Source organism: Microtus pennsylvanicus, chromosome 12 (assembly GCF_037038515.1).
Source record: "Microtus pennsylvanicus isolate mMicPen1 chromosome 12, mMicPen1.hap1, whole genome shotgun sequence".
In the NCBI taxonomy this organism is placed as follows: Eukaryota; Metazoa; Chordata; class Mammalia; order Rodentia; family Cricetidae; genus Microtus; species Microtus pennsylvanicus.
In genome coordinates, this window is record NC_134590.1 from 62,005,243 (window position 1) to 62,023,609 (window position 18,367).

Here is an 18,367-nt window from a genome sequence, read left to right on the forward strand (position 1 = left end):
CTGCACCCCTGCATGGCCGCCCCAGTGTGCACAGGCAATGACAGCACCTGTGATTGCTGCTGCACCCCTGCATGGCCGCCCCAGTGTGCACAGGCAATGACAGCACCTGTGATTGCTGCTGCACCCCTGCATGGCTGCCCCAGTGTGCAAAGGCAATGACAGCACCTGTGATTGCTGCTGCACCCCTGCATGGCTGCCCCAGTGTGCAAAGGCAATGACAGCACCTGTGATTGCTGCTGCACCCCTGCATGGCCGCCCCAGTGTGCACAGGCAATGACAGCACCTGTGATTGCTGCTGCACCCCTGCATGGCTGCCCCAGTGTGCAAAGGCAATGACAGCACCTGTGATTGCTGCTGCACCCCTGCATGGCTGCCCCAGTGTGCAAAGGCAATGACAGCACCTGTGATTGCTGCTGCACCCCTGCATGGCTGCCCCAGTGTGCAAAGGCAATGACAGCACCTGTGATTGCTGCTGCACCCCTGCATGGCTGCCCCAGTGTGCAAAGGCAATGACAGCACCTGTGATTGCTGCTGCACCCCTGCATGGCTGCCCCAGTGTGCAAAGGCAATGACAGCACCTGTGATTGCTGCTGCACCCCTGCATGGCTGCCCCAGTGTGCAAAGGCAATGACAGCACCTGTGATTGTTGAAGCTTTGTATTGTCTTAAACCACGTGGTATAGCAATGCCATTCTTGTTTTAGAGATATGGGAATAGAACCCATAGCAGGCAAAAACATCTATGATCCCAGATAAGAGATGGACTCAAGCCTAGCGCAAGGCTGCTGGGACATTGCCCAGCACCATAGAACTGGTTCTACACTGGGAAGCTGGGGACCAAAAGAAAAAGTGAGACATGGAGCAGAAGTGGACAGCTACCCTGAAGCCCGCCCAGGAGGCCACCCCCAGAGGCTTACTGGCTCCGAAAGGCCCTGGTGGATCTGGTAGACGGATTCTGCAAGCCAAGAACTCCGCTGGGCCTTGGTTAAGCAAAGTATGCTCATCAGCCTGGCTCCCATCTGCTGGCCAGCTCACACAAAGCATCCCGTGCTTGCTCCCTGTCCCCATCTACCACCCCACCCACTGTAGGGCTCAGTCAGTCTGGCCCCAGCTCTCATGGAAGGCCAGGCTTCTAATCCTGAGCTTACAGGCAGCTGGCAGAAACTGCAGGACAATCAGTCCCCCGACTATAAAAAACCACATTACCGAAGGGAGTGGAGCCGGCCCTGCATTCCACCACGGCGGCGTCTGCGGAGTATCATGCTGCCCAGGAGATGCGATCAGCCAGACAAGGCCCAGGAGCCCAGCAGCTACCAACCTGGGCCCCAAATGCCCATGTGGCATCCCTACTAGCCACCCCATCTATAGCTCTGAAGGACACCTATCTTCAAGGGACCATTAACCTGGGATCTCAGAGTTCAGGGATGAGGCTTCCTTGGAATACATTTCTATCTCTGACCCTGTCTCCTCTGTCCTCCCTACCTGTCAAAGGGCTCCCTAAACATGCCTGCCCCACCTAGCATGCCTCCACATGGGAGATGCCCAACCATACTCCTTAGGCTGTAACAACGTCCTTTAAGATAGCACCTTTTATTAAGTTGTGCCAAATCTCGACCCTTACCCCTATCTAAGGAAGCCAGATGTTCATCCTGAGATGCTTTTACATCTGATTCAGACCTTGTGATGCTTACTCTGCCTCACATCCCTTTACATGTCTGCTGCCCTAGACCCCAGACCAAACACCATGTGACAGTGGCCCTGATGACCTCCCAGGACCTGCTGCCCGATGAGCCTCCCTTAGGTAAGTGTAAAAAGATGCCTCCAGGAACGTCTCTGTGTTGCTAATTGGGTTGTATGTTCTAAGAAAGGCTGGAACCCAGGTTCTCTGTCCAGCCGACTGCCCACCCAGAAGGCTAGGTCCCCTTCTCTTACTGCCCCAGGGCCAGCCTGAGACTCCTTTAAATAGTATAAAGTAACCAAGGTAACATGCTATTCTTCCAGTTCTGGGACGAGGCCCCTGAGGGAGCCGAGCTCCACCCATTTGTGCCCTCTTGGAACCATCCACCACATAGAAAAGCCCAGCTATTCTGCTAGGAAAGGAGGTCCCAAGAGGAACTGCGGCCTCCCTACCAAGCCCAGGACCTGTACCATCTGTCTTTCACGGTTCGAGTGACCCATTCTGTCTCGTGGGACAGAGATGAGCCATCTCACTGAGCCCTGCTCTGAATTCTGACCCAGCACTAAACAGCAGAACAGACACTACACTCGGGGTGTTTACTACACGGCAATGGGTAATACAAGGACCCGAAGATGAAGAACCAAGAGCTCCTGTGTAGTGATATCTTGTTTGTATTTTAATAAATAAAGCTTGCCTGAAGAGCAGAGAGTAAAACAGCTCCACTGGTCAGTCTACAGACCAGGCAGTGGTAACAGTAACACACACCTTTAATCCCAGTAGCCACACCAGTTTGCCATAGAAACCAGGTGGTGCATGCCTTTAATCCCAATGGTGCTCGCCTTTAATCCCAGCCCTAGAGAGGAATACAAGATGGGAGGAGACAGCTCTCAGACACAGCCTCATTCTGAGATTCCTGGAGGCAGGATCATCATTTCAGACTGAGGTAGAGGTAAGGGCCAGCGGCTGGCTGTTTTGCTTTTCTGACCTTCAGGTTAAACCCCAATTTCTGTCTCTGAGTTTTTTATTAATTGCACTACATTCTTGGGGTGTACAAGCTTTTGCTCTAGTGGAGAATGTCCTTGACATCACTATGACAATGACCTCTAGATATACACACACTTCAAAATGTCCCAGGCTTGGCCCAGCAGGGACCAGCATCTTCCTGAGAAGAGTGAGGGCCATCAGCTAAAGACCCTGTCACTTGTCACTGGGCACCCTTGGTGGCACCTGCATTGACCTGTGGAACATTCTGCAGGCCTGGATGCGGTCATTCCTTCATTCCTCTGCCTGCTTCCACTCTCTTGCACACGCTTCAAGCCTTGGGGGTTCCTGCTCACCTATGCAGCCTACACCAGGATCCTGATAGGCCCTCGCTCTTCTGTTTTTTGAAGACCAAGCTGAGGTCCTGGTCCTCAGGAGGACAGTGAGCAGTCAGGCTCAGGCTGGGCATGGGGTGAGGTCACTTCCAGACCTCAGGAAGGGAGACCCCAAAGCCCAAGTTCAGGTACACTGTAGGTGCATAGGGCCACCTCAAGAGGGTGTTAGTGGTGGGGATTGACACCGGCTCTCCTGTCCAGATGAGGAAGTCAGGACACTGGGCTCCATCCCAAGTGTTCTGAAGAATGACGTTGGTCACACACCATCACTGGCATCCCCAAAGAGTGATGTTTCTGTCTAGGAACCTAATTCTCCCATGCAGCAGCCTGGGCTGAGACACGAAGTCTCCTTGTACCCCAGGAGGTCACATGGCCTGTCTCAAAGGTCAGAGGACATCGTGCCTCTCCTCTCTAACAGCTTGCAGCAAATTAGCCCCCAGAGGACGCAGCTGGTGGCTGCTGACAGCTGGCAGTGTCTGGATTACCTAGCAGCTGGTCCTGCTCCCTGGCTCCCAGCTTGGTGCCCACTCTGCCCAAGAAGGCCTTTTGTTCCTCAAGAGGAAGAAGGGCTGGCACGTGGCGGATGGAGGCCTGGGGTAAGCAGCCAGCCCCACCCTTCCTCAGGAACAGCTGCACACACAAACATGAACTGGGTCATTTCTGCCACTGCCTCCACATGGTCATGAATACCCACGGCAGCCCATGCCTCAGTCTCCTCTTCCTCAAAACTGAGGTAGGGTGGAAGCCCCATGGGTGGAGCCCCATGAGCTAGGGAACATCTGAGCACCTAGACGTGTCCCTCTCAGTGTCCTGTAGGGCAGTTCTCAGGAAGCCCACCATGGCCAGCCTGGACCTTTTGTGACAGCAGATACCACACTGATGGTGCCTGAACTCACTCTGTATGCTGTTGTCACCATATGATAAAGGGAGGTCAGCAGACCTGTAGAGACACGACCACGGGTCTGAAGAATCGTGATAGTCAGCCCCAGGGGCCTGACTCAATACCAGTCACTGAATGCAGGATCTTCTCTGGAGGCCTATGGTAGACTGCAGATACCTGCCGCTCCATGAGCCACACTGGGCTGGAGCTCCTTCCCAAGGTTTGCCCACAGGTAGGGCAGATGTGTGGCCTCCAGTCACCTCTTCTGCCCACCTGCCTTGTGTTCCACATTGTGTCAGGGAGTCGCAGCTTGGCTGCAGCAGTTTCTATGACCAGCTACAGCAGAGCCAAGCTTGTCCCTATTGGAGAGCAGAGCTCCAGGGCACCTGGCAGGGACAAAGGGGTGGGCTCTCCTAGTCAGTCCTCCACACTGACCTTCCCAGAGAGAGGGAGGCATCAGCCCCAGATCCTTGCCGATGCACCCAATCAGGCCATGCTGAGCCTGACGATGCTGTACAGGGGCTGAGCCCAAACTCCTACATCTCACACCGTCCTACATCTCACGCTCTCCTCCTGACCCCAGCACAGGTGAGGGTTACACCCCTGACGAGGGGAGAGTGGGTGGACAGGTTACAGGAGTCTCCCTTGCCTGACCTAGGAATTCCACTACTCAAGGTCCGGGCATCTAGACAACAGGGGCTCCCTGGTCCTAATGCAGCACCTACCCATGGTCACCACACAGTCTTTTCCAGCAGCCAGGGACCTATGGGCCAAGTAGGCTTTGGTCTGGAGGGAGAGAGTCCCAGCAGTGCCAGTGCCAGGGTTCTGAAGCAGGACCCAGACTAGCCGGCTCCAGGCACACTGGTTCCAGGCAAATTCCTGCCGTTGACAAGCTAATTCAGGACCTTGCTCAGAAGCCTCCGGTCAGCCCTGAATAGTTCACCGCAGACGCAGGGAAAACACAAGAGCCCAGGTCAGATGCTTGCTTTCTCGGCAGCACTAGCACCCAGTGCCCAGGACGATGACAAGCAGAAAGGAGCCCGCTGGCACCAAGAGACCAAGCTGTAAACTCAGAGGACCCAGAGGAGAAACATGCAGCAGGCCCTAATCCACTGGAGCCTAGATAAAGGGAACAGGTCTCCATGGAAACGGATCCTCTGGCCCAGCCCATCTGAGAGACCTGCCCGGCCTGGAGGGCATGCTGGCCAGCACCACAACAAACCTGTACCTGGGAATCCCACAGACCAAGCAAGGATTCCCCCCTCCTCAACTGGTGTGACTCCAGGAACTCCCAGATCTAGAGACTCCCAGAGGGAGAGGCCACTGTGTGACTGACTGTAGTTCCCACCTGTCAAACGACAGAGGGGACCAACCAGACATTCCACCACCCCAACCACAGGCCAACCTGGAATCCCCCTGCTCTTGAGACTTGCCAAGAAAGAAGACTAAACGCCACAGCTGGCATGGGAAATGGTTGTGCTTGCCACTGCGCTGTGATGTCATGCTGCCACTGCTCTGAGAGGTCATGCTGCCACTGCGCTGTGATGTCATGCTGTCCCTGCACTGTGAGGTCATGCTGTCCCTGTGCTGTGAGGTCATGCTGTCCCTGCGCTGTGATGTCATGCTATCCCTGTACTGTGAGGTCATGCTGTCCCTGTACTGTGAGGTCATGCTGCCACTGCGCTGTGATGTCATGCTGTCCCTGTGCTGTGATGTCATGCTGTCCCTGCGCTGTGATGTCATGCTGTCCCTGCGCTGTGATGTCATGCTGTCCCTGCGCTGTGATGTCATGCTGTCCCTGCGCTGTGATGTCATGCTGTCCCTGCGCTGTGATGTCATGCTGTCCCTGTGCTGTGAGGTCATGCTGTCCCTGCGCTGTGATGTCATGCTGTCCCTGTGCTGTGAGGTCATGCTGTCCCTGCGCTGTGATGTCATGCTGTCCCTGCGCTGTGAGGTCATGCTGTCCCTGTGCTGTGAGGTCATGCTGTCCCTGCGCTGTGATGTCATGCTGTCCCTGTGCTGTGAGGTCATGCTGTCCCTGCGCTGTGATGTCATGCTGTCCCTGCGCTGTGATGTCATGCTGTCCCTGCGCTGTGATGTCATGCTGTCCCTGCGCTGTGATGTCATGCTGTCCCTGCGCTGTGATGTCATGCTGTCCCTGCGCTGTGAGGTCATGCTGTCCCTGCGCTGTGATGTCATGCTGTCCCTGCGCTGTGAGGTCATGCTGTCCCTGCGCTGTGATGTCATGCTGTCCCTGCACTGTAAGGTCATGCTGTCCCTGCGCTGTGATGTCATGCTGTCCCTGCGCTGTGATGTCATGCTGTCCCTGCGCTGTGAGGTCATGCTGTCCCTGTGCTGTGAGGTCATGCTATCCCTGAGCTGTAAGGTCATGCTGTCCCTGCGCTGTGAGGTCATGCCGCCTCTTTGCCCTGGGAGGAATGTTGCCTTGCCTCATTGCTTCGTAACCCTTTGCTAAGCACCTCTACACATCATGCTTTAGCTCCTCAAAGGTCCCCATGAGACTGCCTCCCACTCAGAGGCCCACTGTTTGCTCCTAGTATCCAACAGAGACTGTGGAGCATGGTGTCCAATTCAGGCCTTTGCAGAACGTGGGGTTTAGGCAGTCAGTGACCAGCACAACCCATATCTACAACATCCCACAGGGAGGGAGGCATCAGCTCCAGAACCCTGCGGATGCACCCAATCAGGCCATGCTGAGCCTAATGATGCTGTGCAGGGGCTGAGCCCAAACTCCTACATCTCACTCCCTCCTCACGCCCCAGCATAGGTCAAGGTTACACCCCTGACGAGGGAAGGGTGGGTAGACAGGTTACAGGAGTCTCCCCTGCCTGACCTAGGAATTCCACTACTCAATGTCCAGGCCTTGAGACAACAGGAGGCCGGGTGGCCAAGAGGATGAGCACCTTGGGCAGTCAGCGCACATGCAGAGTAAAGATGGCCTCTCAAGAGGGGAGAAGGGCTCTCTTCCCTCAGGGACTGCAGGTCCATACTCCACCAACACGTACACAGTTCCCTTAGAGAGCAGTGGAGGGGAAGGTCAGTGGGACACTTCAAACACCACCCACCACTGAGCTACCAGACACCAGCCCATTATGGCCGTCCCAGCCTCTGCACCCACCTTCCCCTGACTTCATACCTCTCGGGAGCCACACCCACCCTCCCCACATGCGGCCACCTCACTGCTGACATCCAGGCAGCTCTGAGCAGCTCAGCAGTCTAAGCAGCTGATGTGTCTAGAGGAATTTTGTGTCAGTAAATGGACTTGGACTGGGATGTCACTCATGAACTGTTTTTTTTTTTTTTTTAGTATTTTTGTCATTTAACTTGAACAGAAGGAACTCTGACACTGTGACCTCATACACAAACCACACAGTGACACCAGGCTGTTCTCTGGAGTTTCCTAGGACCCAACATTCCCAGAAACAGTCAGGGTCCGGGCTCAGTGCTACTCCCAGCTTGAGTGGCTTCAGCCCTTTTGCTTGGGGACACAGCCCACAGTCTCCTGTCAGGTCCCCAAGCCAACATGTGTAGGCCGTCAGCTCAAGTGTCCCCAGTATGCCCCCCACACAGCATACTTACAGTACCCACACCTGGTCCCGCCTTCGAAGATGAATCCATTTGGCACGGCCCCGTAGCGACGGAGATCAGACAGTTTCCACTGCCCCATGACAGCTGGAGGGATGTCTCTGGCCAGGACGAGGATGTCATTGCAGAGGTGGAGAGTGGCTGGACCACTCTCCAGCTTGGTGCCAGGAGCTACCGTCACGTGGAACCTATGCACTGAGGGCAAGAAAGTGGGCAAAAGGGCATTACCAGGGGTTGGCTGAGGTGGGAGGAGTATCCCCAGGTCAAACTGATGGAGTGCCCTTGCTGCCACTCAACCAAGAATGAACGGCAAATGTCGGGAAGAGCTAAGGATGTCTGTGGGCCCCACTTACATCCTGCCCAAACTCCAGGATCTCCCTTAGTCAGAGGCAAAGGAATCCTCGAAAGGCAATGACTACTGCCTAGCCCTCCCCAACATATTCAGGGCAGGTCGCAGGCACTAAGGCCACTCCTTGGGGACCCTTCCCATCAAGTCAGCCAACGTGGCCCAGTTTCAGAAACGGGAAAGCAAAGTTCAGGAGGTCCCACGTCAGAGTGTGGAATGGAGTATGTTCCATCCTGTGTTCAGAGTAGGAGGTCATGACTGGCAGGTCTCCCTGAGACTAGTATGGCTCAGAGGCTGCTAGATGCTGCCATGGTCCTGCCCACGAATTCAGCTCCGTCCTTTGCCTCGAAAGCCAGAAGTCAGTCTCTTCCTCCCACTCTCATAGATCACCCAGTTCAGAAGTCCCCTCCTCCCCACCCTCCGAGATCACTCAGTTCAGAAGGCAGCTCATGCGTGTGAGCCAGCATCAGCCTGCCTACCTGCACTGCCCATGTGCCAATCCCCTGCCCACTCCATCTCCAGACCCCAGAGCCAGAGGAAGCCTCGTAATGATGCCACCTGGTCCTCTTCTAAGCTGTGGCCTCGGGTCTGTCCTACCCCACCCTTGGGTCTCCAGGGGGTCTGTCAAGCCACACCAGTTCTCTTTTGACAGAGAGGCCTGGGAAGCACGCTGCTTTGTGGGAAGGCCTTGCCCTACCCGGATGGGGGAGGGGCTGCAACCAAGCTGTGAACCACCATCAGGAAACTCTCCAGAAAGATGAGAGCTTCTACGCTAATATTGCCTGCCCTGTACCCTCGCTACACTGCCCACTCCACGGCTCTAGGACTGTCCACCAGGAGCCATTGTTCTTGCATAGAGCTTCCACCTCGACTGCCTAGAACTCAGTACTTATCATCATCATCAACATCACGTGTGTGTGCGCGCATGCGTGTGGTGTGTGTGTGTGTGCGCGTTCGTGCATGGGGGGTGCAGATGCACACGTGCCACAGTGTGCCTGTGGGGACCAGAATATAATTCTGAGGAATCGGTTCTCTCCTTCCACCCCGAGCCTCTAAAGTTCAACCCCAGTGGCTCCCTCTGCATGGGTTCTACAAGGGACAACCACATGGGACATCATGGGGGAGGTTGTGGCTACCTTGGCTAGATAAGGGTCCCAGTTTTAACAAGGCCATTTTAGGGGCCTCAAAGGGCTATGGCACTGGCCCCCAGCCTGAGCACCCCAAGGGCCCACCTGGCTCTTTCACTCAGAGACATGCACCCATTTTCATCATTTCTACAAGATTCCCTGGGGTGTCATCCATTTCTGCAGCCCACACTGACAAAGGGGCCCAAACTCATGTCACTTACCCTCGCCCAGTGCGTAGCGGATACGGGTGTCCCAGGCACACATGGCCTCATGGCTATCGAAGCCCAGCATGACGGCCTGCGACAGGCAGATGATGGCCAGAGTGTGGGCCAGGCCCTCATAGGGCAGGGCAGGCTCCAGGCCACAGATGTCCTCCAGGGTGAGACTGCTGCGCTCCCGCAGGCCCTTGGTGCGCTCACACCTGTCCTTGTAGACCAGCATCAGCAGACAGTCTGTCCAGACAGGCGAGAAGCCATCAGGGTGCTACCTCCACGGTTCACTGTCACCACCCTTTACCACGGTCCCCAGAAGGCCACAGCACTGCTGGACAGAGACTAGGGTTTGAGGCTGGCCACGAACAAATGACTTACCTAGACCAAAAGAGCCACAGGACAAGAGCAAGCCCAGCCTACCCCTGCTCTGGGTATGAGGGTACCAGATATTCATCCCGTCAGGACCCTAGGGCCCACTCCTAGCCCGTGCTTTTGGCCCCCTTTTGCCCAGCCTGTGGTATGGAGAGTGTGCACTAATCGGGCCACAGTGCAGAGGATTGCTTCTCCACTTCCATTCCGAGTGGTTCCCATCTGTCTTGGCGTTGTCCACACTGCCACTTCGCTGCACCCAGGGGTGTCATCCCCATGGGGCCTCAGGCAGACCTTCCTGGGGAAGCTGGGTAGCCTGATGGAAGCCATGGTCAGACCTTCCTCCCCTCTACTGCACTATCAGCCTCAGTCAGAAGGTTCCCCAGCTGCCAGGCCTCCACACAGCAGCACCGGGACCGCAGGATGACTCCCTATGAGGAGGGTGTAGGCTCATGGGCCCAATGCAAACACCTAAACGCTTCATGTGAGGCAACACCAAATAACACGTGGCGCCCAGTGAATGGATATATTGGTCTACACTGAGGAGAGGATGGAGAACGCCCCACAAGGATCACAGAGCAAAGCCTCTGACCTCTGAAAGCAAGACATTTCTGCAAACAGCCTCAGTAAACCTATACGACAACCCAGATCCCAACGGGGACCCCCAGAGCCTCTGATGTTTTCATTCCTTCCCTATCCAGAGTCTGAGAACTGGGACCATGGAGGCTGATAGCAGCTAGCTTTCCATAAGATCTACAAAGTCTCTTCCTCTGCTACCCAACAGGGACCTGCAGTGGGCAAGCAGCCAGGCAGCACACTCACTCACCAGTAGGCACAGCTGTGTGCCATCTACCAAAGCAAGGAAGGGAAGGCAGAAGAGCCAGGAGCTGGCGTCCAGCCTCAGCTGCTCAGACCTTATCTCCAAAAGCAGCTAGGCCCTCAGCTTCCGGTCTGTGGGTGGAGATGTGAGCCCTCAATCCCTGCTCCAGCACCAGGCCTGCCTGCTGTCATGCTTCTCAACACGATGGCAAAGGACTCTTATCCCCCTGAAACTGGGGTTACAGTTAAGAGAGTGTCTTAAGTCTCAGATGAGATGTGGGACTCTGGGCTTTTAAGCGATGTTGGGACTGAAAGAGATGGGGACTTTTGAAGTTGGACTAAATGTATTTGGTATTAGCATACTGTCACAAGTTTGTAGGGGTCAGAGACTGGAGTGTGGTGGTTTGAGTAAGAACGGCTCCCATAGGCCCAGATGTTTTTAACACTTGGTCTCTAGTTGGTGGGTTACGTCTTGGAGGTGTGGTCTTGCTGGGGGGTGGGCTTTGAGGTTGCTGTTTGTGGAGGGAACTGTGAGCGCTCAGCTTGTGTTCCAGCTCCGCCTGCCTGCCTGCTGACATGCTTCTCTGCCATGATGGTGACAGACTGCTATCCCTCTAATCACAGCACCTGATAAACCCTTCCTTCTGCTGAAACAACCAACAGGGTCGGGGCTTCCACTTACTGTCCGGGAACTTGTCCATTGTTTATAACATAAAAAGCGGGAAATCATTCTCAACCGGGGGAGAAAAACTTGCAGAAATCCAGGGGATTTGGGGGCTCAGTTTCTCTCAGACACAGGTGAGGAGGGCCTAGGCTCACTGCCACAAAGCAAGAAGCTGGGCCCAGAGACAAGCAAACCCAACAAGGCAACGAAAACAGAATGTGTCCCCCCAAAAGCATACCCAAACATACCTGAGAAATGAAAGCCCAAGGGACATACATGGGGGTCCACAAGGGAGATCATGGGAACAATGAGGGTGAGCACAGCCAAGGCCCTGTATGTCTCCAGTGTCAGGTTGGCAGGGGCAGAGGACACGCCCTTCCTCCTGTCAACTTGTGTCCTTATCTGCAGAGACCTCAGGACCCCACTTGTACCAATGCCGTGAAGACTGAAGGTGGGAAAGGGTAAAGACCCCACATGTGGTGGGTGCTTAACATGTGCTCACACATCCCACACCACTTCCACCTGCAGCCCGCCTGGATGTCTGCTGGGCTCTGTGAGATGTGGCCAGTGTGTACCAATGACACCCTGGCTCCTTTCACCTCTCAGGTCCCTGGCAGACAGGACTCCCCAGGCCCTTCCTCCCGAGAGTCCACCCTGATGGTAGTAGCATCTGAGCCAATGTCCTGCTTCTGCTGCTGCCCCTGAGGATGACCTTGCTACCCACCCCAACCCAGTCCATACACTGGCCCGGCCTTCAGGCCTCAGTGCTGCCACCCTGCTGACCTGCTCAGCCCCTGCCAGGGCTCACCTACAGGCCACCCCAGGCTAGCGCCCCCGACCATGCCCCTCACGTCCTACTCCACCTCTGCAATGCCAGCATCCATCAAAATCAGCATCTACGCCCTCTTCTAATTCCTTAAGTGCCAATGGTAGCTCAACCTTTACCTGTGCTAGCATAGAAGAGAGTCGGACATTCATCAGGGAACAGCCTGCTGCTTCGGGGACAGCAAATTGTCACCTACTTTGTTCAAAAAGCTAATGCTCCCGATGATAGCATCAAGAATGGTGTCATGGGGGCTGAAGAGATGGCTCAGAGGTTAAGAACACTGGCTGCTCTTCCAGAGGTCCTGAGTTCAATTCCCAGTACCCACATGGTGGCTCACAACCATCTGTAATGAGATCTGGCGCCTTCCTCTGGCATGCAGGTGCACATGCAAGCAGAACACTGTATACATAATAAATGAATTAAAAAAAAAGAATGGTGTCATAATTTTTTTTTAAATACCTTGGCTTTACAGGGGTGGCCGCTCCATCAAGACCGCCCAGCTCACTAAGGCCACAATGCAGCATGGGAAGGCTGTGGAGGCTTCTGGTGACTCCTCAGAAGCAGGCAGTGAGCTGGGTGTAGCCTGTCTCTACCCTAGGGCAGAATTTATTCACACATGGTGCTGAGTCTGATGTCTGATTGATTTAAAGAGCCACAAGGAAGGCCCCGTATCTGACCCTGAGACCTTATCCCTAGTAGACTGGTGCCACCCCTCAATCTATCTGATCTCTGGGGACACAAAATCCCAACCTGTGCCGCAGGACACTAAGAGTCAGTGAGTCCCTTATTGCATCTATAGGGGCTGAATGGTGGCCACTTTCAGTCTGGGGGATGTGGGGGGACATCAGGCAGATGACTTAAACTGCAGATTGGGAGACAAGCTCCTTAGTTATCCTGGGGACACTGGCACATCCTCAGATGAGACAGAGGATGAAGCACGAGAAAGGTCATATGGTCACAGGCAGGAGGTGGGGCCATAAGGTCTAAGTCAAGGATATCCAGAGTCACAAGGAGCAAAACAAGGCAGCGAGCATCTGGCCTTGCCATGGCTTAATCTCACTCTCTGCCCTTAGACCTGCAAAAGGATGACCGCCTGATCTGGACGCTCGTTTGTGGTGCTCGGGTTTCCAAGCTGCAGTTTCAGGCTTCAGGACAGTGTCTGCATTTCCAGCAGAAATAGGACAGGGTGGCATTCGAAGCTGCAGGAAGAGCTCCTGAACTGGCTGCAGAGGCCACGGCTACTACCAGAGTCTTCAGCCTTTGTGCACGGGGCAAGTGGATGGGGAGCTGAGAAGGGCTCCCTTGAGGCAGGCCTGAGTCACATCAATGCTCCGGATGCCCCACCCCTACCCTACTCTGCCTATTCTGTCACCCTGTCCCATCTCCTATGAACCTGGATCAGTGGGGACACTGGAACATACAAGCCAACAGCTAACTATCAGCACAGTCCTATGTGAAGAAGAACAGGCATCATGATGGTGGGCAGGGCCCTCCTGAGTGTGTGTGTGTGTGTGTGTGTGTGCCCAGCTTAGCAGCTCCACAGGAAACAGGACAAAAGCCCAGACGTCTCTAGAGAGACCTGAAGGGCCAGGAGGATAAGAAGACCAAGTCACAGGCAGGTGAGCCAGGAAGTCTTGGTTCCCAGAAGCTCTAAGAGAACTGAGCCCAGCCTTGGCTACGGCATAGAGAATAGACTCAGAATAGTGACAGCACAGCTCCAACACTCCTGTCCCATTAAGGGACACCTTGGGCCTGGGAGCACAGGAAGAAGCAGCCTCAGTACCAGCTCTCTGAACTTGCCCATCCTCCAGGCAGGAGCCACAGGACTGTGGCTAGGTTGGCAGCACAGTGAAGACCAGAGGATGGCTCCTGGGATGCAGTGGCAAGAGGATGCCTGGCGAGGGCTTTCAGGGATACGGCTGGGACCAGGGTCTTTCCTAGATGGACGAGGCTAAGAAGCCCATTGGACGTTGAATGGCCATGTGGGCAGGCAGCTGGAAGGCGTCTAAAGATGTAAAAATAACCATGGAGTTGTCATGAGCTCACAGAGGCCTTCACAGCCAGAGCCCAGGGCCATGCAGAGGGCAAGAGGGACAGGCAGAGATGAAGCTCTGTGTGGAGGGACACGCCACTGGGAAGACTGAGTGACCAGGCCTGGAGGCTACAGGACACAGGGAGGGTGGAGCTGTAAGGCAGTAGAGTGGAGTGGCAGTGGCTGTGGGGTGGCTCTAGCCCTAGAGGTCACAGTGACCTTGGGGCAGCACCCCAGAAGTGCTGTGCATAGGATCAAGCAGCAATTTGGGATCACCATGAGCCTGGGGATGCTTGGGAGCAAGATGTGAGGTCCCAGGCCTGAGGTTTATCTTAGGGAAGATTCCGTGTCCACTGTGCCACATGGGTGAGGGAGTCTCACAGACATGGGTGTCCCCAAGAGTGTGTACAGCACAGAGCAGCCAGTGCTCAGGGCTGAGGCCCAGCCCCACCTTCTGTCCTCCCAGTCACCCTCCAGGCAGCTGTGGGAGTGGCCAGGCAGGGACCAGGCTAGAGCATCCTACTAAGGACAAAGATACCTAGGGAAGATATGGCTCTCTGGGTCACACAGCACAAGAGTTGAACCAAACCTTGAACCCAGGTATTCCAATTCCCTGTGATGTTCCCATGAAGAGAGGGGTCTACCTGCTATACTGCCCTGTCCCCAGCCTTGGGCTGAGGTGTCGCCCCAATCCCTTTGGGAAGAACGCGGAGGTCTGTCTAACCCAAAGGCAGAGGTGCCAACTCAGGGAGGGATTGGGTCACCACCAAAGGATCTCAGTCTTACTGAGAGACATCTGCAATTCTTACTGAAAGACATCCCAACTTCAAAGTTAGGGTTTCCTAAGCAGAGAACTGGCTGGCATAGGACTCCATCTTCAAGGCTCCCTGTTCCTATGTGTGGGCTGGAGGCCTCTGCTGTCACCATGAGCCTGTGGGTGGGATATTCCCCTGCAGGTAGAGTTCACTGAACCTCTCCGGGTCAGCCACACCCTGGTTGTCTGAGGACAGCGCTGAGCTAGGGACCGCTAGCTTTCAGGAATGGAGAGCAAGGCCCTGGAGAGAGACGGGGCATGAAACCTCCCCACCATATGTCTGGACCTTGGCTTCTCTGCCAGGTCCAGGACTTGGGTCCCCCTTGGTAGCTTTCCCAAGCTAGGTGAAGGTCCTGATGCAGCCCACATGGGAAGCAACAGATTAGCGCCCTGTGAGGATGCTGTCCAGCTGTCTATAACCACTGCTGGGGACCCTCCATGGGCTGTCTGGAGCACCCCTTCAGGAGACCACACCACTGAGAAAGAAGACAGGCTGAGACTTGAAGTTCTGGTCTCAGCCGCTGGCCAGGACAGAACCCAGAGCACCCCCTTCCTGAAGGTCCTGCCCCGTGGGAGAATCAGAGGCACATCCTTCACTCCCAGAACCCACAGAGACAGGCTTGGTAGGAAGAACTTCATACTAGCTAGCTCTCAGGGACACCGTGTCCCAGTGGATGTGCTGGGAGCTACAACTCTTATTCTCTTGCTTAACCACTTCCTTCCATGAGCTCATACTGCCCACCAGAGCCCTAGCACTGTGAAACACACCTCTGATCAAATGTTTTCCCCTCTTCTGCCAGCTAAACCATTCCTACAGGACAGCTACCAGTGTTGGCAGTACCCAGAGGAGTGAGGGCATGTTGGCCAAGAAGTCGTTGCTCCCCAGCCTCCTGGTCCCTCTCAACCACCTCCCATGAACCTCTACAACGGAAGTCACAATTTAAAAGCCAAGGATCCCTTGTTCTCAAGGCAAGAGAACAGGACCTTTCCCTCCCTTCCAAATCAGATCAATGGCGTTCAGACCACAGGTCCCCAAGGATGTAGGTGCCGGTCTCCATCTAGACGGAGGGCAGGGGTGGGGCAGGGAAGAGCCAGTCTCCAGTGGGACAATGGGAGACGGGAGGAGAAAGTCACAGTGAGGTGGCTACAGGCTCAGGTAGCTCAGGAAGAGGTCGCGCAAAGCCCAAGAGGCAGTGGGACAGAAAGCAGACTCAGGACGGACAGGCCTAGAGAGGCAGGACCACACCTCCCACTCTTGGTCACCCTCCAGTCACCTCCCAGCCCTAACAAATTCCAGCCCAACTTCAGAGCCGCCTCTTGGGACAGCATTAATTCATGTTCCTTTGCCAGTCCCTCCCCTGGGGCTTCTAGTCTGCTCCCTGCCTGGCACACGGGAAGCTCTTGGATCCCAGCAGTCAGTGAGCACAACTCAGGATGCTTTTTGGGGTAGCATCTATCCCAGGAGTCTTCCCTATAACCCCTCACCAGCTATTCCAGTGCTCTTTGCACATGGGTCAGTCCATCATGGTTCCGCTCTCTGGACACAGGTCATCAAAGCCTCTTACCCGTCCTGTCTCCCTCCCTCCCCTGTGACCTTTACCTCTCTACAGATCCACACCCCCAAGCCTGGCAGTCTCCAGGGCCCCTTCCTCTACCCACTCTCCAGTCTTCCTCTTCCAACAATTCCAAGGACGAGGACCCCCAGGCTCTGAGCCACAGAGTGTCCAGGCTTGAAGGACTGATGAAGACACCAACAATTTGTGGAGGCCAGCTGAGGCCAAGGCGAGAAGAGACTGACCACAAAAGGAGCTAGTACATCGCGCCACCCCCTCCTGGGAGCTAACAGATGCCCAGCATCCTTGAAGTCGCTCTGGCTGCCTGCACATGTGTGAGACTGCCACACACACACACACACACACACACACACACACACACACACACACACACGCCCCCACCCAACTTCCCTTACAGACCCCTTGCCTGGGCCAGCTCCAAGGCACCTGTCTCCTGAAACAGCTGCAGTTCCAGGCTGAAGCTGCCGAATTGCCCTGGTTCCTTGCTGGCCCTCCCTATACAGAGGCCACAGACCCTGGTACCAGTCTCTCTTCCCAGAAGTGTGTCTCTCTCAAACAAATTAGAAGTCAGTTTCCTGGGACACAAAAGTAGGACTCTTTCTACTCTTGCCCTACCTGAGATGGTGGGATTGGGGAAGGGTGGCACTGCCTGGAATGCAACTTGGGAACTCCTGATGCAAGTATTTTCATCATGGGGACACCTATGTCCCATGACACAATATGGGGTCTGCCCGGTGCTTCACGGGGAGGCCGCAGTCCCTCTGGGTCTCTGCTGATCCAGGAAAGGGATTGGCCCACTCAGGAGCTGGAACCCCCTAACTCTACACCCCGGACTAAATTGGGGCTGTGTTGCGGGTGTCCAGATCCCAGGGTCCCGGCGCCGAAACGGCTGCGACTCTCCGGTTACCGCCGCAGGGCCAGGTTTCAGCGGCTCCCCCGCAGCTATTTCGGGCTAGCTGGCACCTCGGCCACGCGCAGCAGGGCCCGCAGGGTCCCGCCGGCTTGCCGCAACCCGCCCCCCGCCGGCCCAGCCGCTCACCTGCCACCGGCGATGGCTTGCGCAGCACCAGCCACCTATTCTTCCACTGCGGAGATAGGACAGCGTGAGAGGCCGCCCGTGCGCGCCTGCCCCGCGCCCCCGCCCCCACCCGCGCGCGCCCCCGCCCTGCGCCCCCGCGGCGCCCCAACCTTCTTGCCGTCCCGCAGCTTGACCTGGCCCTCCACCAGCGCTGCCTCGGTCATCTTCTGTCATGGTTCCCGCCGCCCGCCGCGCCCTCTCCACGAGCCCGGGCGCCCAAGCCCAGGGTCACTTTCAAAATAGCTCCGGGAGGGCCCAGGGCAGCGCCAGGAGGGCGGGCCCGGCGGCGTGGCGGGCGGGGCGCAGCGACGACACCGGGACCTGGGTGCGGGGGAGACTGGGCGGGGTGCCCCGGGGCCACAATTTTTAAGACCCTGACAAAGTGCAAGCCAAAAATGGCAGTGGGCTTGAGCAGCCTCTGCACCCAACTGGCTGCCAGCCGGCACTGCTCCTGCCAGGCCTCCGGACCACTACCCAAAACCACCTGAAGCAGCCTCTCAGGGAAAGAAACTCAGCCTAGCGGGGGATGGAAGTTGGGACAGTGGCAGTTTCCCAAAGAGAAGGTAACTGTCTCAAGACAGCCCCCCCCCCCCAAGGCTTTGTGACCATGTGTCTGCCTGCTCATTCTCTTTTAGTTTGGCTTCAACGGCTTCATCCTTTGCACCTGCCCTTCCCCCACCTCATGGAGCCAGGAGGCACCCTTGATGACGGACCAATCTAGAACAGCCCTGGCTGAGGCCATTCCCCAGCCCCTAGGTCTTCTCCACCACCAGGGGTAGCCATTCTCTGGGTAGATATAGAGGAGGTGGGTGCATCCACTCTTTAGGTCTGACAGAACAGACCTCTGTGCAGGTGGCTGCCAGGACCGGGGTCACTGTGTCACCTCATTGCCCCATGTCTCCCGGTCTGGTCTCTCCCCTTCTGAAAGCCAGCTTGCACCAGTCTTGAAGCATGGAGGGCCTAGGTGG

The 18,367-nt window shown here is 55.9% G+C and overlaps 1 protein-coding gene across 4 annotated transcripts in view; it reads right to left on the minus strand.

Moving 5' to 3' along the window:
• The window catches only part of Dok7 (docking protein 7), a 32,642-nt gene extending 14,946 nt beyond the window's left edge, over nt 1-17,696 (minus strand). For 2 of the 4 annotated variants that reach the window (XM_075943822.1, XM_075943820.1), the window contains exons 1-4: nt 17,510-17,696; nt 17,361-17,406; nt 9,233-9,463; nt 7,533-7,733 (exon numbers count right to left, since the gene is read on the minus strand). In XM_075943822.1, the coding sequence (XP_075799937.1) occupies nt 7,533-7,733; nt 9,233-9,463; nt 17,361-17,406; nt 17,510-17,563 (532 nt within the window). In that variant the 5' untranslated portion in view covers nt 17,564-17,696. The remainder of the gene's footprint in view (nt 1-7,532; nt 7,734-9,232; nt 9,464-17,360; nt 17,407-17,509) is intronic. The other 2 variants (XM_075943821.1, XM_075943823.1) reach the window with 2 other exon arrangements.
• Nucleotides 17,697-18,367: the final 671 nt, after the last annotated feature.